Here is a 22579-nt window from a genome sequence, read left to right on the forward strand (position 1 = left end):
TTTCTGCGAGCAGCTCAACAGATCATTAAGTACATGGGAAGAAAAGGGAATAAAAGAAAATACATAATAGGCAACGCAAGGTACACAAGTAACTACATAAGCACCGGAATCGGATGAAGCATACAGGGTGTAGTGTTAATGAGGTCAGTCCATAAGAGGGTCATTTAGGTGTCTGGTAATTGTGGGGAAGAAGCTGTTTTTGAGTCTGTTCGTGCGTGTTCTCAGACTTCTGTATCTCCTGCCTGATGGAAGAAGTTGAAAGAGTGAGTAAGCTGGGTGGGAGGGGGTCTTTGATTATGCTGCCCGCTTTCCCCAGGCACTGGGAGGTGTAGATGGAGTCAATGGATGGGAGGCAGGTTTGTGTGATGGACTGGGCTGTGTTCATGAAGTTTCTTGGGCCAAGCAGTTGCCATACCAGGCTGTGATACAGCCAGATAAGATGCTTTCTATGGTGCATCTGTAAAAGTTAGTCAGGGTTAATGTGGACATATCGAATTTCCTTAGTTTCCTGAGGAAGTATAGGCGATGTTGTGCTTTCATGGTGGTAGTGTCGACGTGGGTAGACCAGGACAGATTTTTGAAGATGTGCACCCCTCAGAATTTGAAACTGCTAACCATCTCCACCTCGACCCCGTTGATGCTGGCGGGGGTGGGGGGGTGTACAGTACTTTGCTTCCTGAAGTCAATGACCAGCTCTTTAGTTTTGCTGGCATTAAGGCAAAGATTGTTGTCGCTGCACGACTCCACTAGGTTATCTCCCTCTTGTATTCTGACTCGTCGTTACTCGAGATCCTGCCCACTGGTCATATCGTCAGCAAACTTGTAGATGGAGTTGAAACCAAATTTTGCCACGCAGTCATAAGAACATAAGAACTAGGAGCAGAAGTAGACCGTCTGGCCCTTCTTCATCTCTGAAACGTCCCACTTTTACCTTCACTATCCTTTTGCTCTTTATGTACTGGTAAAAATCTTTTTGAGTTTTTGACTTGAAGTCACCCAAAAAGGATGACATCCGGGCATTAGTAAGGGATGACATCGGTGCTATGGAGGATAAGGTTGAATCCATTTGGGTGGAAATCAGGAATAGTAAGGCGAAAAAGTCACTGATAGGAGTAGTCTATCGGCCACCAAATAGTAACGTTATGGTGGGGCAGGCAATAAACAAAGAAATAACTGATGCATGTAGAAATGGTACAGCAGTTATCATGGGGGATTTTAATCTACATGTCGATTGGTTTAACCAGGTCGGTCAAGGCAACCTTGAGGAGGAGTTTATAGAATGTATCTGCGATAGTTTCCTAGAACAGCATGTAATGGAACCTATGAGGGAACAAGCGGTCCTAGATCTTGTCCTGTGTAATGAGACAGGATTGATTCACGATCTCATAGTTAGGGATCCTCTCCGAAGGAGTGATCACAATATGGTGGAATTTAAAATACAGATGGAGGGTTAGAAGGTAAAATCAAATACTAGTGTTTTGTGTTTAAACAAAGGAGATTACAATGGGATGAGAGAGGAACTAGCTAAGGTAGACTGGGAGCAAAGACTTTATGGTGGAACAGTGGAGAACCTTCCAAGCAATTTTTCACAGTGCTCAGCAAAGGTTTATACCAACAAAAAGGAAGGACGGTAGAAATCGGCCGTGGATATCTAAGGAAATAAGGGAGAGTATCAAATTGAAAGAAAAAGCATACAAAGTGGCAAAGATTGGTGGGAGACTAGAGGACTGGGAAATCTTTAGGGGGCAACAAAAAGCTATAAAGAAGAATAAGATAAAGTATGAGAGTAAACCTGCTCAGAATATAAAAACAGACAGTAAAAGTTTTTACAAATATATTTTTTTTTAAAAGAGTGGCTAAGGTAAATATTGGTCCTTTAGAGGATGAGAAGGGAGTTTTAATAATGGGAGATGAGGAAATGGCTGAGGAACTGAACAGGTTTTTTGGGTCGGTCTTCACAGTGCAAGACACAAATAACATGCTAGCGACTGATAGAAATGAGGCTATGACAGGTGAGGACCTTGAGAGGATTGTTATCACTAAGGAGGTAGTGATGGGCAAGCTAATGGGGCTAAAGGTAGACAAGTCTCCTGGCCCTGATGGAATGCATCCCAGAGTGCTAAAAGAGATGGCAAGGGAAATTGCAGATGCACGAGTGATGATTTACCAAAATTCACTAGACTCTGGGGTGGTCCCGGTGGATTGGAAATTAGCAAACGTGACACCACTGTTTAAAAAAGGAGGTAGGCAAAGAGCAGGAAATTATAGGCCAGTGAGCTTAACTTCGGTAGTAGGGAAGATGCTGGAATCTATCATCAAGGAAGAAATAGCGAGGCATCTGGATAGAAATTGTTCCATTGGGCAGACGCAGCATGGGTTCATAAAGGGCAGGTCGTGCCTAACTAATTTAGTGGAAATTTTTGAGGACATTACCAGTGTAGCAGATAACGGAGCCAATGGATGTGGTATATCTGGATTTCCAGAAAGCCTTTGACAAGGTGCCACACAAAAGGTTGCTGCATAAGATAAAGATGCATGGCATTAAGGGTAAAGTAGTAGCATGGATAGAGGATTGGTTAATTAATAGAAAGCAAAGAGTGGGGATTAATGGGTGTTTCTCTGGTTGGCAATCAGTAGCTAGTGGTGTCCCTCAGGGATCCGTGTTGGGCCCACAATTGTTCACAATTTACATAGATGATTTGGAGTTGGGGACCAAGGGCAATGTGTCCAAGTTTGCAGATGACACTATGAGTGGGAAAGCGAAAAGTGCAGAGGATACTGGAAGTCTGCAGAGGGATTTGGATAGGTTAAGTCAGGGGTGGGCAAACTTTTCCATGCAAGGGCCACATTCAGAAATTCACAATTTTAAAGGGCCGCATAGTATATTAAGTAAAATAATTACTTCACCCGGTTATGATTCTGGGCGCCTCATATAGAACATAGAACAGTACAGCACAGAACAGGCCCTTTGGCCCTCGATGTTGTGCCGAGCAATGATCACCCTACTCAAGTCAACGTATCCACCCTATACCAGTAAGTAACCATTTTTTTTTTTTTAATGACTTGGTGGGCCGCATAAAGACCTTTGGCGGGCCGCATGCGGCCCGCGGGCTGTAGTTTGCCCACCCCTGGGTTAAGTGAATGGTCTAGGGTCTGGAAGATGGAATACAACGTTGACAAATGTGAGGTTATCCATTTTGGTAGGAATAACAGCAAACGGGATTATTATTTAAACGATAAAATATTAAAGCATGCTGCTGTGCAGAGAGACCTGGGTGTGCTAGTGCATGAGTCACAGAAAGCTGGTTTACAGGTGCAACAGGTGATTAAGAAGGCAAATGGAATTTTGTCCTTCATTGCTCGAGGGATGGTGTTTAAGACTAGGGAGGTTATGCTGCAATTGTACAAGGTGTTAGTGAGGCCACACCTGGAGTATTGTGTTCAGTTTTGGTCTCCTTACTTGAAAAAGGACATACTGGCACTGGAGGGTGTGCAGAGGAGATTCACTAGGTTAATCCCAGAGCTGAAGGGGTTGGATTACGAGGAGAGGTTGAGTAGACTGGGACTGTACTCGTTGGAATTTAGAAGGATGAGGGGGGAGCTAATAGAAACATTAAAAATTATGAAGGGAATAGATAGGATAGATGCGGGCAGGTTGTTTCCACTGGTGGGTGAAAGCAGAACTAGGGGACATAGCCTCAAAATAAGGGGAAGTAGATTTAGGACTGAGTTTAGGAGGAACTTCTTCACCCAAAGGGTTGTGAAATCTATGGAATTCCTTGCCCAGTGAAGCAGTTGAGGCTCCTTCATTAAATGTTTTTAAGGTAAAGATAGATAGTTTTTTGAAGAATAAAGGGATTAAGGGTTGTGGTGTTTGGGCCGGAAAGTGAAGCTGAGTCCACAAAAGATCAGCCATGATCTCATTGAATGGCGGAGCAGGCTCAAGGGGCCAGATGGCCTACCCCTGCTCCTAGTTCTTATGTTCTAAAGCCAAAGTTATAGTTAAAGTTTAAGTTAGTGGGTGCTGGGGGGCTGTTCGGGTTCTTTTTGCTATTTTTCTGGGAGGGGGGGGGGGGGGGTGGGTGGTAGCGCCCACCTCATTACACAATTTGAATTGCACTATTGTGGGGGCCCGCTTTGTTCTTTGTTTGTTTTCTCTCTCTTTCGGTCCCAGAATGATTGCTCGAACAGGGCTATTCTGGGGAGGTGGTGTTGATGGGAGGGGGGGAGGGGAGTGGGCGGACAGTAGGTGAGAGACATGGTGGCGCTGGTGTTGAGAGCCAGGGCCGGTCAAGCGGGCACGTGGGTTCGCGCACTTACGGGCTCTGAAAGCGGATGTAATGTTGCTGCAGGAGACACATTTGAAAGTGGCGGAGCAGATTAGATTACGGAAGGGCTGGGTTAGCCAGGTCCTCCATTCGGAGCTTGACGCTAAAACCAGTGGGGTCGCGATCATGATTAACAAACGGGTTAAATTTGAGGCGGACAGCACAGTTGCAGATGGGGTTGGTAGATTTCACATGGTCCGGGACAAGCTTGAGGGGGCGAGGGTGGTACTAGTGAATGTTTACGCTCCAAACAAAAGGCTGCTGGGGAAAATCCCCGACTTGGATTCGCACAAGCTGATTGTGGGTGGGACTTTAATACAGTCCTCGATTCCGACCTGGACCGGTCATGCTCCAGAACGGGCAGGGTACCGGCAATGGAAAGTGAACTGAGAGGGTTCACGGAACAAACTAGGGAGGGTAGACCCCTGGAGAATCAGCCGGCCGATGGGAAAGGAGTTCTCGTTCTATTCCCATGTTCACAAGGTTCATTCTCGTATTGACTTCTTTATTATGAGTAAGGACTTTTTGGAGGGGGTGAGGGATACAGAATACTCGGCGATCACTATTTCGGACCATGCTCCACATTGGGTCGACCTACAGGTCTGCAAAGAAAGTTACCAGCGCCCACAATGGAGGTTAGAGGTGGGATTGTTGGCAGAGGAGAGGATGTGTGAGAGAGTTGGGAAATGCATGCAGGACTACCTGCAGGTCAACGATACTGGGGAAGTCTCAGCAGTGGTGCTCTGGGAGGCGCTGACGGTGGTGGTGAGAGGGGAACTGATCTTAATCCGAGCCCATAGGGACAGACCGGATAGGGCGGAGATGGACAGACTGGTGCAGGAGATGACACGGACGGATAGGGAATATGCAGAGTCCCCAAGGGTAGAGCTATTTGGGGAACGACGGAGACTGCAGGCGGAGCTGGGGCGCTATCCACTGGGAAGGCCGTAGAGCAGCTCAGAAAGGCCAGAGGCGCGGTGTATGAGTATGGGGAGAAAGCCAGCAGAATGCTTGCACAGCAACTTAGGAAGAGGGAGGCGGCCAGGGAAATAGGGACGGGGCAGGGAACCGGGTTGGAGACCCGGCAGGATTGAACAGGGTATTCAGGGCTTTTACAGCAAGCTGTATACTTCGGAATCCCCCCACAGGGCCGGAGGGGATGAGGCGCTTCTTAGATGGGCTGACCTTCCCAAAGGTGGGCAGGGGGATGGTAGAGGGACTGGGGACCCCGATTAGGGCTGACGAAGTAATGGGGGGCCTGAAGGCCATGCAGTCGGGTAAAGCCCCGGGGCCGGACGGGTATCCAGTGGAGTTCTACAGAAAGTTCTCTGGTATAGTGGGGCCGGTGCTGGTTAGGGTATTTAACGAGGCGAGGGACAATGGGGTGCTACCCCCGACAATGTAGCAAGCCACCATCGCGCTGATATTAAAACGGGATAAAGATCCGGAAGCTTGTGGGTCCTATAGGCCAATCTCCCTGATTAATATGGACGCTAAACTACTGGCCATGATCCTGGCGTCCAGAATCGAAGACTGCGTACCGGACGTGATTGTGGAGGACCAAACGGGGTTTGTTAAGGGCAGGCAGCTGGTAGCCTATCTAAGAAGGCTACTCAATGTGATTATGATGCCCCTGGAGGGTGGAGAGGTGGAGGCAATGGATGCCGAAAAGGCTTTTGACCGGGTGGAGTGGGACTATTTATGGGAGATGATGGGACGGTTTGGAGAAGGCTTTGTGGACAGGGTTAAACTGCTATATCAGGCCCCGGAGGCTAGTGTAAAGACGAACAGAACGACATCTGAGTATTTTAGACTACACCGCGGGACAAGACAGGGATGCCCCCTCTCTCCACTGCTGTTTGCGTTGGCCATAGAACCGCTGGCAATTGCTCGGAGAGCGGCAAGGGGATGGAAGGGAATGGTATGGGGGGGGGGGAATAGAACACAAGGTCTCTACGCGAATGACCTGCTTTTGTACGTGTCGGATCCAGCGGCAGGGATGGACGGGATTATGGAAATCCTAGGGGAATTTGGCCGGTTTTCGGGCTACAAGTTGAACATGGCAAAAAGTGAGATGTTTGTGCTGCAGGCGATGGGTCAGGAGAATAGGCTGAGGGAGCTACCTTTTAGGCTGGTTGGGGAAAGTTTTAGGTATTTAGGGATACAAGTGGCGCGTGACTGGGGCAAGATGCATAAATTGAACTTGTCTAGGGTGGTGGAGCAAATGAGGAGCGGGTTTCGGAGGTGGGATGCACTCCCGCTGTCACTAGCGGGGCGAGTACAGACGGTGAAGATGACGATCCTCCCAAGATTCCTGTTTATTTTTCAGTGTCTCCTTATTTTCATTCCGCGGTCCTTTAAAAGAATCAATAAAATCATCCTGGGATTAGTTTGGGTGGGGAAGTCCCCGCGGGTAAAGAGGGGGATGCTGGAACGGAACCGTAGCGAGGGGGGACTGGCGTTGCCAAACCTCAGCAACTACTACTGGGCGGCTAACATAGCCATGATAAGGAAATGGATGGTGGGTACGGGGTCGGTTTGGGAGTGGGTGGAGGCTGCTTCGTGCAGGGGCACCAGCTTGGCAGCCCTGGTCACGGCTCCCCTGCCGTTCCCGCTGGCCAGGTACTCCACCAATTCTATAGTGGTTGCGGATTTGGGGCCAATGGAGGAAGCATGCGGGGGAAGTGGGAGCGCCGGTCTGGTCCCCAATATGTGACAACCACCGATTTGTCCCGGGGAAGATGGATGGCGGGTTTAGAGCGTGCCGGACGGCGGGGGTGGGAAGGATGGGCGACTTGTTCCTGGAAGGGAGCTTCGCGAACATGAGGGCGCTGGAGGAGAAGTTCGGGCTGGCAAGGGGGAATGACTTTCGGTACTTTCAGGTGCAGGATTTCGTACGTAGATAGGTCGCATCCTTTCCACGCCTTCCACCAAGAGGCTTCCAGGACAGGGTAGTTTCCAGGGGTGAGGTAGGAGAGGGGAGAGTCTCGGATATTTATAAGGAGCTTATGGGAGCGGAGGACACGGGGACCGAGGAACTGAAACTCAAGTGGGAAGAGGAGCTTGGTGGGGAGTTGGAGGGAGGCGTATGGGCAGATGCTCTGAGGGGGGTGGGGGGGGGTAGAATAGTGTAGAGTAGGGCGGAAGAATAGGCAGGTCTATTTGCGAGAGAGGTACTGTTGTTTGCACTATGTTTTTTGTTATTGGTATCTGCACACTAATGTATATTGTTACTGTTTACAATGCCAAAAAAACCTCAATAAAATTGTTTGTTAAATTTTCCCCATTAAATAATTTTTTTAAATAGTGACCAGTGGGTGGTTATTGGTGAGTAGGTGTTACAATGCCTCTTCCATCATTTTGTTCATGATGGAACAGGTGGATCAGGGTAAAGCTGTTGATGTGGTGTATATGGATTTCAGTAAGGCGTTTGATAAGGTTCCCCACGGTAGGCTATTGCAGAAAATAAGGAAGTATGGAATTGAAGGTGGTTTAGCGGTTTGGATCAGTAATTGGCTAGCTGAAAGAAGACAGAGGGTGGTGGTTGATGGCAAATGTTCATCCTGGAGTTCAGTTACTAGTGGTGTACCGCAAGGATCTGTTTTGGGGCCACTGCTGTTTGTCATTTTTATAAATGACCTGGAAGAGGGTGTAGAAGGATGGGTTAGTAAATTTGCAGATGACACGAAGGTCGGTGGAGTTGTGGATAGTGCTGAAGGATGTTATAGGATACAGAGGGACATAGATAAGCTGCAGAGCTGGGCTGAGAGGTGGCAGATGGAGTTTAATGCGGAAAAGTGTGAGGTGGTTCACTTTGGAAGGAGTAACAGGATTGCAGAGTACTGGGCTAATGGCAAGATTCTTGGTAGTGTAGATGAACAGAGAGATCTCGGCATCCAGGTACATAAATCCCTGAAAGTTGCCACCCAGGTTAATAGGGCTGTTAAGAAGGCATATGGTGTGCTAGCCTTTATAAGCAGGGGGATTGAGTTTCGGAACCACAAGGTCATGCTGCAGCTGTACATAACTCTGGTGCGGCCGCACCTGGAGTACTGCGTGCAGTTCTGGTCACCACATTATAGGAAGGATGTGGAAGCTTTGGAAAGGGTTCAGAAGAGATTTACTAGGATGTTGCCTGGTATGGAGGGAAGGTCTTACGAGGAAAGGCTCAGGGACTTGAGGTTGTTTTCGTTAGAGAGGAGAAGGCTAAGAGGTGACTTAATAGAGACATATAAGATAGTCAGAGGGTTAGATAGGGTGGACAGTGAGAGTCTTTTTCCTCGGATGGTGATGACCAACACGAGGGGACATAGCTTTAAATAGAGCGGTGATAGATATAGGACAGATATCAGAGGCAGTTTCTTTACTCAGAGAGTAGTAGGGGTGTGGAACGCCCTGCCTGCAACAGTAGTAGACTCGCCAACTTTAAGGGCATTTAAGTGGTCACTGGATAGACATATGGATGAAAATGGAATAGCGTAGGTCAGATAGGCTTCAGATGGTTTCACAGGTCGGCGCAACATCGAGGGCCGAAGGGCCCGTACTGCGCTGTAGTGTTCTATGTTCTATGGGAAGGCTGATAGAGTGGTAATTGGTTGGGTTAAATGTATCGTGCTTTTTATCGATAAGATGTCTCCAGGCAATTTTTAACAGTATCAGCTGGATGTCCATGTCATATCTGCAGTGGAATAGCTTGGTAATGACAGTGGCTAGTTCTGGTTTGCAGGTAGTTAACACTATATTCTGGATGCTGTCAGGGCTGATGCCCTTCACTGTGCCTGGTGCATTTATTTCCTCTGCAATGTCAGATGAAGTGAAGTTAATTTGCTGGCCACTGGCATTTGTAATGCTGAGAATATTGAGAGGAGGCCAAGTGAGATTCTCTGCTTGATATTTTGGCTGAAGATGCTTGCAAACATTTCACACTCATCTCTTTTGCACTTCTGCTGGGCTCTGCTGTTGTTGAGGATGTAATGTTCATGGAACTACCTCCTTCAGTTAGTTGCCCGATGTCCGCCACCATTCTCAATTGGATGTGGTAAGGCTAGAGAGCTTTGCTGTGACCATTTTTTGTGAGACTGTTTATCTTTCGATATAGCATGTTATATTTAATATTTATCATCCAGCTATCTATGTTTTTTAGCTTCACTAAGTTAATGCCACATGCTAAGGAGTCCTGTTGCTGCTCCTGGCATCCCTTTTGCGTTCCCTGTACCAAAGTTGACAGTGTAAAATAGCGGACGATGTTGAAAAAGCCTGTAAGATCTTTGTAGATGTTCAAAATGTCCAATCAATGGAAAGAAGCAGTGTTGAACTCTATAGCATGACCTTTAGAGGAACTCGTGATCAAACTTGTAATGCACTGGTTGGACCACTCATTTAAGCATTGTATCCAATTGCTGCCACTGAAAAGCAACAAACAGAAAATAATGGGCACATGCTCACAATTTCCAATTTGTATTCATCACAGGCCAGATAGCTTAACACGATTGTTGCACCCATAATCTATCCTTTCATCTACAGTATTTGACTATTAATCATCGATCTTGACTATAAAATAATTCAAGAACCCACCACTTCAAACACTATTTCATGTACATCGTAACAGAGGGGTTGGGTATTTTAATAGTTTTATGCTGAACATCATAATTCTGAAATGCTACATCTGCAGACTCTCACAGTTTAATTCACAATAGTTTAGACAGAATTCATTACTGTACCTTTTGTAATGTGTTAATTTTCATGTAACCAATTGCAGATCCAGAGACCACATTGGACATTCAAATAAAGGAGAAACCAACAATGTTATCAACTCACTTGAGCAACCTGAACACTGGGGCATGGAGACCTACAGCACAAGTTTCACCAGTGCAAAATGAAACTGGATTGGCCCATCCCAGCCATGTATCTTCAACTGTTTCCACTGTACAGTTCATGCCAGTGATCTCTTCAAACATCGCTCCCAGTCGAATGCTCAATTCAGTCAGGAAATCAGAAAGGGGCAGTTTTGATATGAAGCCTATTACTGGCATTTCTTCTCCAATCCATGCAAATTCATCTGTTGACCTTGGAAGCAAACATCATGAAGGACCTGGCAGTAGCATCAAAGTAGAAAAGAAGTTTGGCGCTCTTGGAGCCATGGTTGTGGATGCAATGCCAACGTCTCCACTTCAAGCTTCCCAAATATCTACTAGTGTTTCAGAAAACAGTGGGATTCCATCTAAAGTTGTAAACTTTGGGATTAGAACTAAAGTTGGACCTCCTCCTTCCATAGATACTACACCCAAACCAACTCCATTGTCAATACCGAGAACGGACACTAGTTCTTCCACTACTGCAACATCCAGCTGTACATACACCCCTTCTCATCCTCCAGTGAAACTTCTTGTCTCCTCCTCCATTCCTACAGAACCTATGCTGGTGGGACAGACTGCCTATAACAGTGTTGTACAAGTAAAAAGTGTCTCACCTGCTGTAATAAGCTCAAGGACAGTTCCTTATTCAGCCAACACCAAAGTTGCCTTTTCAACAATTCAGTGTTCACCTATAACTTCCATCTCTGGCACTTTCTGTACGAATAACAACAATGCACCCACCAATAGCCACCCTTCTGTGTCCTTCACGAACATTGTGAGTGTGCCAAATTGTCCTATCCCTAGCTCCAGCCCGACCCTCTCCTCTGTGGCTGAAAGCAGTTATATTAACAGCAATAATGGTAGTGGTGGCTCAGGAATGAATATCCCTATGCATCAGCAGCAAACTGGGTGTAATGTGTGCAGTTCATGTGGCTGCAGTGGAAACTGTGGTTCAAATCCTGTGACAATTAACTATGCCAATTACTTCCAAAGCCCATTTTCAGGGCATTCAGTGTTAACTTTTCCAATTTTCCCATTCAGTCCTTTATGTAACAGTGGTTACATCAGCACCCAGTACAATAATGGTACTGCCTTTCCCTATCCAGTCGTTCCACCCCCTGCTTACAATACTGGTTTAACTCCTGATTCCATCTTAAGTGGGCAGTCGAACTTTGTCATACCTCCCATGCAGAATTTCCTGGGTGGTACAACTGCAGTATATCAAACACAAAACATGCTAGGAAGCATAAATGGAGCAGGACATAAAAAGAATGGGCATATGTCATGCTACAACTGTGGGGCTAATGGGCATCGGGCTCAGGACTGCAAGCAACCAGCTATGGATTCCAATCAGCAAGGTAACTTATACCTGGATATGCACAAAAACTTTAAATTGCTAATCTTTGAGTTGTCAGAATTAATTCATTTAGAATTCGTGCCATTTAAAATTAATTTAAAGGTGAGTAATTTCTTCAAACAACATCAACTTTATATTTATATTGTGCATTTTAAGGTAATAAAACATCCTAAGGTGCTTCACAAGAGAATTGTAAAACAAAATATGACACTGAGCTGTAGAAGGAAATATTAGGTAAGATGACCAAATCTTGGTCAAAGAGGCAGTGTTAAGGAGTGTTTTAAAGAAGGAAAGTGAGATACTGAGGTGGAAAGATATTTGGAGGGTATTCCAGAGTTTGGGCCCTGAGTAACAGAGCGCATAGCCCCAATGATGGAGCAACTGAAATCAGGAATGAACAAGAGGCCATAACTAAAGGATCGCAGATATTTGAAAGTTGTGGGGTGGGAGGAGATTATAAAGTTTTTTTTATTTACTATATTTTGTTCCAAATACCTGCAAAAAAATGTTTTTTAAATCCACACAGCAGCAACAAAACATGGTGCATACAGTTTGTTCAATTCCCCCCCGGGCAACAAACTGATAAATCCCCAAATACGGACACAAAGAGCCTCCACCATACTACAAACTTTTTCAGTAGTGGAGAAGTTGAGAGCGGCGATGGTGAGGTACAGCTGGGTGTTGTCAGTGTACATGTGAAAATTAACATTGATTTTGAACGATGTCACTAAGCATGTAGATGAGAAAAAGGGGGACCAAGGATAGATTTTTTTTAACTGGAAAGAAGGGAGAAGAGATTGAGTTAGGTAACTTATTAATTTTAAGGATGAGACCTTTGAAGTTCAGAAGTGTCAAAAGATGAAACATGAAAGTTCAGTGCCATCATTGAATTATTGTCAGTATAGCTTTTTCTGCTTTTTAATATTTTCTACTTTACACCTTTCATTGCAGATCAGGAGCAAACATGCTGTCAGCTTAATAGTACTTGTTCAAATTCAGCATGTGCTGAAATGAAAAAAGTGGAAGCTTGAAGCTGTTATTTTTTGCTAAAATGTTAAGCCTCCAAGTACTTTGCAACGAGGAAGCAAATTGATTGTTGCAGCTGCCTGGGCAGTATTTCATATGGAGCATACCTGAGGTTCATAGAATTCCTACAGTGCAGAAGGACACCATTCGGCCCATAGAGTCTGCACCGACCCCCTGAAAGAGCATCTTACCTTGGTCCACTCCCCCTCAACCCCACCGAACCGTTGGAAACTAGGGCAATTTAGCTTGACCATTCGACCCAACCTGCACATTTTTGGACTGTGGGAGAAAACCGGAGCACCCACAGGAAACCCACGGAGAACGTGCAAACTCCACACAGTCACCCAAGGCCGGAATTGAACCCAGGTCCCTGGCGCTGTGTAGCAACAGTGCTTACCACTGCCACCGTGCTGCCAGGGCCAATATGTCCAGTTAATTCTTCCCCTCCGTCACAATATCTATACTCCAGACTCTAGCTCAACTTGCTGAGCCTAAGTTTCTTGAGTTGCAGACATTTGCTGCAGATGTAGTTACTGCAGATCATGCTGTTCTCCACAACTCCCACTTACTCCTGATGCAGCACATCTGAACTGCCATTTATTTAGCCATATTTTATACATTTCATTAAAGTTGTATGTAATTACTTGATTTCTATTTTAGTTTTTTAAAGTAATGTAACTTTTAAATTATTAATTTAATCATGCATCAGTTACAATTTTTGGACTCGAAACGTTAGCTATTTTATCTCCCTACAGATGCTGCCAGACCTCCTGAGATTTTCCTGCATTTTCTCTTTGGTATCAGTTACAATTTCTTTGTTTCTAGTTTACACCATTCTCCTTGCTAGAGAGTAAAAGAAGTACACTTGTTTTGCTTATTTTAATCAGCAATCTTCTGACTTGGGACATCACTGGGTATGCAAAATGTGTTAAGTGCTGAAATACTGAACAAGATTTTAAATACAACTGCCTCAAGCTTACATAAAGTACGATAAGTATCAGAGGTTAAAAAAACACCTTCTTCCCCACTGTATCAAATTTCCTTGCGCACCAAATTTTCCACTTCTCATTTGATTATGTTGCACCTTGTTCACATGATGACCCATGGTTTAGCTCTGTCTCTTATCCACAGTTCATTGCTTCTCACCATGAAGAAAATCTTCCTTGGATCAAAATTCTCACTTGTCAGGGCTGCACGGTGCGCAGTGGTTAGCACTGCTGCCTCACGGCACCGATGACCCGGGTTTGATCCCAGCCCCAGGTCACTGTCTTGTGGAGTTTGTACATTCTCCCCGTGTCTGCGTGGGTCTCACCCCAACAACCCAAAAAGATGTGCAGGGTAAGTGGATTGGCCACGCTAAATTGCTCCTTAATTGGAAAAAAGAATTGGGTTCTCTAAATGTATTTTTTTTAAATTCTCACTTGTCCCCACATTGAACTCTGCTACAATTTTCCCCATTCACTAATATAACATTGTCTCTTTGCAACTTTCCACAGTCTCTTATGTGGAACCTTGTTGATTACTTTCTAGAAATTCAAATAAATAACATCCATGCTCACTCCCTTATCTACCATGTTTGTTCCTTCTTTAAAAAATGCAGCTCAGTTACAAATGAATGTTTTTTTTAATAAATAGCTCTGATCAGATAATAGTTCCAACTTCTCAATCACTCTTCCCTAACAAGAGGGAATACTTTTTGCACCCATGTGGGGGTGAGAATGGAGGCAGGCGGCATGAAATGTCACGCCGTCGGTTGGGGTCCTGGCAACATCTTGCTCGGATGGCAATTCGGGGGGACCAGGTCAGGAGGAAGGGCTACCCAACTGCAAGTGAAAGGCAGCCTAATAAGGCCTTTAGACCAGTTGGCCAGTGGGCCCCAAAGCATTGGGAACTGTGCTAGCTGCCATAAGGTAGCAGACCACGGACGGGTGAGGGTGTGGAGCTCGGACAGGGCAACATTCAAGGCTGACTTTAGAGGCCCACCTCACCTGCCTGATTATCTCTTGACCTTCAGCTGTGAGATTCCACTTGTGCGCTTAATTGAAATGCAACAACTTAAAAGATTATTTTATGATGTTCTGAGGAAGATAAATGACGTGTTTTTTGTTTTAAATTACCTTTCAGGTACTTTTAGACTGAAATACGCGCCTCCATCTGAAGGTATGGATTCAGCAGACTAGCATTTGGAAATGCACGTTAGCATGAATCACAATGTGCCATTGAGTAAACTAATAGCAGGTACGAAGAAAGATGCAAAGATGTTTGATGGATATCTTTCCCTGCAAAGTTAATTTCCTGCTGTTTTTATCCAAAGGTGCTTTTTTAAACAAAAAATAAATCTTATACGGGGATAGAAACTACACTACGCATGCACTAGCTGTAAATATAACTCTCGAGTTTCAAGAAGTAATGGCTAAAACCAGAATCATTGTGTTTAGCAAAAATTGTGCAAGGACGTTGCGCAAATATAATGGAATTTATCCAGAACTATTATATACTATGGATGTTCCTCCAACCTAAAACACAACAGCAGAACTATTTTCCTTTTGATAGCCTATAACTGTACAGCTTTACAAGAATGGAGAAAAGGGGAAAACTCCAGAGAGGAACAAAGAACTCTTTCAAAGAATTTGCTGTTACAATGCAATATTGGTGGAGCACAGCAAAGTTGACCAAAGTACTCTCGTCTGACCATCAAGATGGGGAAGACATTTGGGAAGACCAATGCTGAAAGAACAAAAAGACTCTTCAGTCTCTGAGAGGATGCTTTAAGCATAAATATGGCTGGGTGGGAAAGCTTGTTTCTGTTTTGTAAGGTTCTTCAACTTGTATATTTTTAAGAGAGAGACCTTTACATGTAAAAAGATGCAAACAAATATTTTTTGTAAATTTAGTGTGTTTTTTGTAGAAATATGCTGTCAAGTTCTCCTGAATCAATTTGTCATGTTTACAAGTGTTTGTGTGTGTGTGTGTGTGTGTGTGGCCAAAGGCTAATGCAGAAGAACCTTTACACGTCTGTATTTAAGGAGAACACTGAATATGTCTGTATTTAAAGAGAACATTGAATTAGTCCTGTAACCTGGATGAACTCGCATATCACACTAGGCAAAGTGTGAAAAGAAAACCTGTTGTTTTCTGTCAACATTTAGAACACAAAAATTGATGTTTACTTTTCATCCATAAGAAGGAAATCTTGGCTTACCTAAGTAAAAGTTGGAAACATTTTGCTTCATTCACATAGAAATCCATTTATTTTGTGCTTTTTCAGCCCCAGATTTGTAAATATAAATCTATGTGTTGGATAAGGAGGCTGTCACTTACATCTTGTCTCTATGCAAAGTGAAAGCTGAATGTTCTCCACAGAATTGAACATAGATGCAGTATTATTTCCATGTGATTGTATTTTGAGCATACAGTATGTTGAAATGCTTGCTGCAACAAGTAGTATTTTTACTTCACTCTTGAGAACTTGAAGAATTGACATTTGGAACTAAATTTATTGTTACTCAGTTTTCTTGACCAGTATGAGAGGAATCTGTATCAATGTAGGGATGAAGTGGGAGGAACTGATATGCACCATTACAATTTGCCTTAATTAACTTGAAATCAAAAGCCAGTTTTCCAAATAAATGTTATTACATTATTATAGGATTGTATCCTAAGATATAACGGTTATGACAGAAATTTTCTGGGTAGTTTTTTGGTATAGTCCAAACTTTTACTGGAGATGAAAAGAATATTGTTTGAAAGTTAATGCAGAGGAATTGGCTTTGAAATAAATATGTGGTGTGGTCATCCATAGCAATGCAAGTGTTGGGTAAATAAAAAGTTGTTTTTATTTTGGTAATTCCTGCACTTCCAATGCTTTGTAAACCCAGTTTAGATTTCTACAAAAGCACTGTGCAATTTCTGCACTGTGACTCGTCTTGTGAGGTGATCACTGAAAAAACTGAGCTCAAATGGCAACTCTTACCAATTGTATACGATTTACAACTACCAATGTATAGTACTTAAAACTGAACATTGTTCCTTTAGATTTTATATCTGATGCCTGAACATAAATTCACAAGATAATTTTAGTTTCAACATTAGTTTCAAAAATGTTTTGATTTGGGGTTCAGAAATTTCTGTCATTTTCTTACTGTCCATAATCCAATCCTCCCAGTTATTTTGGGGACCAAAGTTATGCATCTTTCAAGGGCTTTAATGTATTCCACATTTAAGATGTAGACTGGGCTGAATTATTTGTTGTTTGAAATCTGATATTTTAAGAATTCTTGATCAAAGATTCTTAATATCACCCAATATTATATTGAAATCAAACTTTCTCCATTGTGATATCATAGCATTCTGCTGCAGTGATGCTGGGTTCTGCTTCTTTCATTTACAATGTTGCAGTGGAATTTTTCAGATACAAGTCCATACTCAGCTGCACGTTTCTAGTGCATGGCTAAGACACTAGAACACTATTTTTGAAATGTGTAGGACCATTTTTTAAAAGTGCTAAATATTATTGGGCTTCAAGACTGAAATAAGAGTTTGGTTAAAGGAAATGTTGGGCAACTGGCCTTTAAAGCAGAAGGCAAGTTAAATTAATGTTTCACAACTACCTGCCACACAACCAATAGGATGTATGATCATATCCAGTGATCTGTGTATGTATCATGAAAATATTTTGTCAAATCATGTGACTTTAGGAAAATTGTTTAAAATTGAGAAATGTGATGCTCCTGCTACCGCTCTCTCGAACCAACACTTCCAACCCATTGAATTTTCCTTTGCATGTGGGAATGTCCAATCTGAGAACAAAGCGTGTTCAGCAAACTTTTCCTCTAGTGATCCGTCAACACAAATTAATATTTTAATTGGTTATCTGCATTATTCATTTTACAAGAAGGAAACAGTTGCATATCTAAATACCTCTAGAAAGAGATTTGTATTATGTAAGATGTATTTACACATAATAAATGACAAGTGAACAAAAAATCTACCAGTGTAGTTCAGGCATACTAAAACCTCTGCAAACTAGACAGAGAAGGCATAGGACACCTGTGGATATATTTAAAAACTTAAATTTGATATGGCTACATTATGACCAGGTAGTTAGGTTGATTTATCAGAGTTTAAAATGTCTAGAGAAGCTCACATGTTCTTGAGTTGCAAAAAAAATCCTATTTCCAGTTATGTCTACATTTTACAATGTAGTACAGAATAGAATGTAGAGAAGTGAACTGCGGGATAGTTTATTTGTGTGATTGAAGGGGATTGTGATATTTTCTTTCAGTTGCAGCTTCCCCTCTCCCTGCTTTTATCTCACTTCTGTGTGTCCCTCTCTTTTCTGTCCCCCTCCACTGCCCTGCCCAACTAAGTAAAAGACAAAGTGTTATCTCCCAATGGTCGTGTTTACTTTCTGCTGAGTAAGCTTTTCACTTGTAGAATTCTGTCTGTCTCTAGGCTAGTGAAAATTTTACAGGTAGAGAAGAGTGAAACTCGGCAATAGTTTCCAATGAGTCCTACTGGAAGGTGTTTGGATACCCAATGATAGTCATGCTTGAGACTGGTGCTTTTGATGATTGAATAGCCTGCAATTTAGTCTTGCATATGAAGAAATTGGAGAATGACCGTTTGCATGAACTGTCAGAGAGTAATGGGATGGAAGTTTATGTAACCCTACCCTAGCAAGAGTGCTGCCTGCAGGAGGGGTGGGCAGAGAGGCAACCGGAGTGAATTGGGCAAGATCGTATTAATTTACATACAAATTTAAAATTCCCAAGTATGTTATGAAAGCCTTCAAAATTTTACTTAATTATCTATTTTGCTAAAGCTGGCAAATATGTTGGTGCTCAACATGCAAATGACTATGTTGTACTATTTCTATTCTATGAGCAATCTACAGTAACTCTGTCACATCTGGTGTGCTGTTGCAGAGTTTCCTTGCCCTGCCGTTTAGCTCCCCATCCTTGCTCAAGTTGTGTTTTATTTCTTTACTTCTGGTTAAATTCTAAAGCATTTTTGAAGTATTAATCTTTTATTTAATTAAGTTTGTAAAATTATGAATATCAGAGTGACTTGAAAGAAAATTATGGCTACCTGGCAATAGTTTGAAAGCACTACTTTCAGTGAAGGTTTCATGATGTTTTGTTCGTAACAATCATCTGAACTTTGAAATGCAGTCAGTACATTCAAATAATTCTGACGTATCTATAACTTTTTTACGATATGTACTGTGGAGTTTGGCAGTTTTACCCTTTGTTTTTGCCAACTGGTAATTCAGTATGGTATGCATTTTGTGTGAGATTATATGAGCATTAAAAGTATGTGATGTAATCAATCCAGTTTATCATGTAATCTACATTTGATTACCAAATCATTGTTTAATTCAGATAATCTCACTAATTGTTCTGGCAGTGCCATCTTCTGTTTAAGAATTCCAAATTTGAAGTGAAGTATTCTCATTTTCTGTTTCCCTTGTGCCATTTTGGAAATTTTATGTTGGTACAAAATCCTGTGATCTCACCTTTTAAGGCAAAATTAATGGCTTCTTTTACAGCATCTTTGGTGATATGCATGTCCCTGCTTTTCATTTACTGTATTTTCAATGATTTATACAATCTTTGATTTGTCATCTTTGTGGAGAAAGATTAACGTTGATGTTCCTATCAAATAGAAACCACAAACTTGCTCTATAAGGTAGCCCACAGTTACAACATATGCAACTGGTAGATTTTCAGCTTTTAATTCAAGCACAATACTGGCAACAATGTTGGCCTCAATGTATGAATGTAGGATGAATATGTATTCCCATTTCACATTACTTCGTGACTTTAAGCAGTACACTGGGTGGATTTGTGTAATACTACATTGTTTCCGTAAGTCATAATTACACAATGAAAAATTGGTTGCAAATTGGAAACGTCTACATTTAAAAGTTATCTTACATTTCATGACCACTGAACTGCAGAAATACCCTTGTTTCAGTATTTCATGCATTTTGTGCAATTGATTTTAATTGTTTTTTTAAAATTGCATTTATAAAAATATAAAATTCTACCAGAATTTAACTAGTTTTCTGTGCTTGTTGCATTGTAAACAAATTGCTAATTTATGTGATTTAAGAGCAACTGTACAGAGAAACTATCAAAGACCACTTTTTTAAATGGGAATTTTAGTTTTATTCAGGTGTGGAATAACAATGTTAAGAACAAGGCCATTTTAAACTTTTGACACAATATATCCCTATTTTGAATTTGTTGATTATGCATAACATCAACCAGACGAATATTAAAGCCTATATACTACTCCCCAATAATGTGCCTTAATCCTATCCTCAAAAATACACATCCTGCTGCAAGTCTGAATTTTTCATCTCAAGCAGACATCCTAAGTCTCCAGAGTGAAGTGCCAATTTTCCTCATATCTACAAAGAATGGTCAAAACAAAACCATGCATAGCACGTTTGTCATTTCTCTAAGACAGTTTACCCTTGAAGAAATGAAAGGATAATGTTCTAATTCATTGCACCATCCACTTCTCAACAGCTTTGCATTGTTGTTAGGAACAGATTGATAGGCCAGGGTTATGGTACCGTTCACCTGCATTTACCAATCTGAAATTAGTGGGATATTTACAGCTACAGACTCAGCACTATACAAATTAAGAGGCCTGGAGATTGAAGGAAATTAGTCCCCGAACCTAATTAATCTCTGCAGCACGGGAAGCTTGCCTGACAGTAGCTCTTGGGTATGTCACGGCTTGAAGAGAGGCCTGGGGATGTGGAAGGTTGTAGCTCCACAGGAACTATTGTATGTTTCTTTTTAAATTCTCCTACTTGTCATTGGCAATTGAGGGAGCCATTGAAGAATATTGTAGAGGGCAGGCTCAATGCCTAATTAACAAGAGCCACAAATTTAGGGATAGGACCAACAGCTCTACAAATTATACGTAGGCCATCTCATTGCTAAACGTGCACCTATTTTATGCTTGCAACACACACCAATTTTCTACCACAATGACCTTTACAGTGTTGCATACTTGTAATATCCAAGCTAAACTCATTTTGCACCGCTCTGGTTAGAAACAACAGGCTAACAAAGAGCCAATGAATTAAAATAACTAAATGGTTAAGTAATTTCCAGGGAGCCCAAAGGACCATCTTGAACTGTTAAACTTTGCTTTACATGGAAACAGAAGTGATTTTAGACTACCTACCTACTTGAGTGGATCTTGCACATATATCTGATTTTAGTTTGGGTAGCCTTAGACTTGAATTGTATTACATAGTTTGTATTGATGTAGAGCTAAAATCATTTGACATTAATGCGAACGTTTGTAACAAATTAGCTTATTGTAGGAAAAAGTGAACGTGAATGCACTGAACACTGAACAAACATTTTTTGTTGGTTGCTTTGTTAGTCGCTTCTGTGTGGCTGGAAGATTGTGTTTTTATACCCTGTTCATTATCGTGCATTTTGTTCCAACCAAAATTGTTGCACAGGTTGGGCTGTGAAGCTCTTGTTGACTGTCACAGAACAGGCAAGGTCATTTGATCTGCACGGTTAGATTCGTGAGCTGATTAATTTTTATTCTCCCATTCCCATCCTCCCCAGAGATTTTTATTCCCTTTTCCCCACTCCCACCCTCCCCAAAGGTGACACACTCATCTAATGGGCAACACAAAATAAAACTGAGGGAATGTATCCTGAGACAAATTGGTATAGTTTGTTAAATTGCAAGTGAGCTTTTTAACTGCGTCACTCAATCGGAAGAATGTAGTCACACCAAAATTATTTGGAAGTTGATATTTTGTCAGTCTATCACTAATCTTGTGTCTTCTAAAGCCAACAAGTTCCAACAGTTGTGCGTGTTCATATTATCTCAAATTATTGTCCATTAAGTAATCACAAGAGGCACAACATTGGGTGAGTTTTCTTATGATTAATTTGTAAGTTTAACCTTTTGTATTGTAGAGGAGGATGATGGACCTAAATCATAATATTGGACATTTGCTTATTGGCGCATGTATTAGGTTAAAGTTCTTTACTTACTTTAGCAGTATACCTTTCCATGTCTGCCAGCTTTGGATAACTTTAAGAATCTAATTGGGAATCTATGTGTATTATTGGTCCATAGAAAACCTTGTTATTTTGACTAGGATTAAGTTGCACTACCTCTCGTTAAATTGTTATAAAATATCTTTACTTGAATTTCATAAAACAATTTCACGTGTTGTATCCCAAGTATGCATCTCAGATTTTTGAGATAAGTTTCTACTGTCTATGCCACAAAATGTATTTCGTATCAATCCTCACAATAATTCTAAATTTCAAATTCTAATTTGTCTACAATTTTAATTCTTATATTTGCAATTTGTCTTGGATAAAGCACTTTTATTAATGATTTTGCGTTATGTTTGTCTAAGTGTTTACTTGTAAAAATGGCAAGGTCTGTTTGAGTTGAGAGATTCCGGTCACTAAATTAAATTTATGTTAAATGTAACAGTTTTCTCCATATTATGACCACAATGAAAACTAGGATTTCCTTGGCCCATCACATCCCATGACTTATCCAATTAGGGCCTCTTCACAGGAGACAGTGGTGTATTGCTTTACAATTCCTGTTTTCCTAGTGAAATAAATACACCCATAAAATTTGAATCTGTTTTTGCTTTAACTGAGTTGAGTACATTATTTGCCATCCTCACACCTGCCCATGCAAAATGTGCTTTTAAAATCTTGTAGGACCTGTTGACTTAGAAACTAAATTTTGGGACTGCCAAATGAGAGGAGATCAGAAGTTTAAAAGTCTGACATTGACCAGCAAATCAAATTTGTCGTCCTTCATTGGATTATTTCTGTATTTTCAACTGATAGCTGAAGAGTTAAATTGTTGTATACAGATAGTACCTAAATGAACACAGCATGGTATTTGTTGCATGTCTTATTTATGTTTTACTTACTTATAAACTGGTTTGATTTCATAATACAGGCCGAAGCACTTGTAATGCTATCTGATAC

The 22579-nt window shown here is 41.9% G+C and overlaps 1 protein-coding gene across 3 annotated transcripts in view; it reads left to right on the plus strand.

Moving 5' to 3' along the window:
- Positions 1–22219, plus strand: part of zcchc14 (zinc finger, CCHC domain containing 14) — a 180851-nt gene extending 158632 nt beyond the window's left edge. For 2 of the 3 annotated variants that reach the window (XM_038806531.1, XM_038806530.1), the window contains 2 exons: positions 10087–11541; positions 14691–22219. In XM_038806531.1, the coding sequence (XP_038662459.1) occupies positions 10087–11541; positions 14691–14746 (1511 nt within the window). In that variant the 3' untranslated portion in view covers positions 14747–22219. The remainder of the gene's footprint in view (positions 1–10086; positions 11542–14690) is intronic. The other variant, XR_005461792.1, reaches the window with a different exon arrangement.
- Positions 22220–22579: the final 360 nt, after the last annotated feature.

Source organism: Scyliorhinus canicula, chromosome 9 (assembly GCF_902713615.1).
Source record: "Scyliorhinus canicula chromosome 9, sScyCan1.1, whole genome shotgun sequence".
Lineage (NCBI taxonomy): Eukaryota > Metazoa > Chordata > Chondrichthyes > Carcharhiniformes > Scyliorhinidae > Scyliorhinus > Scyliorhinus canicula.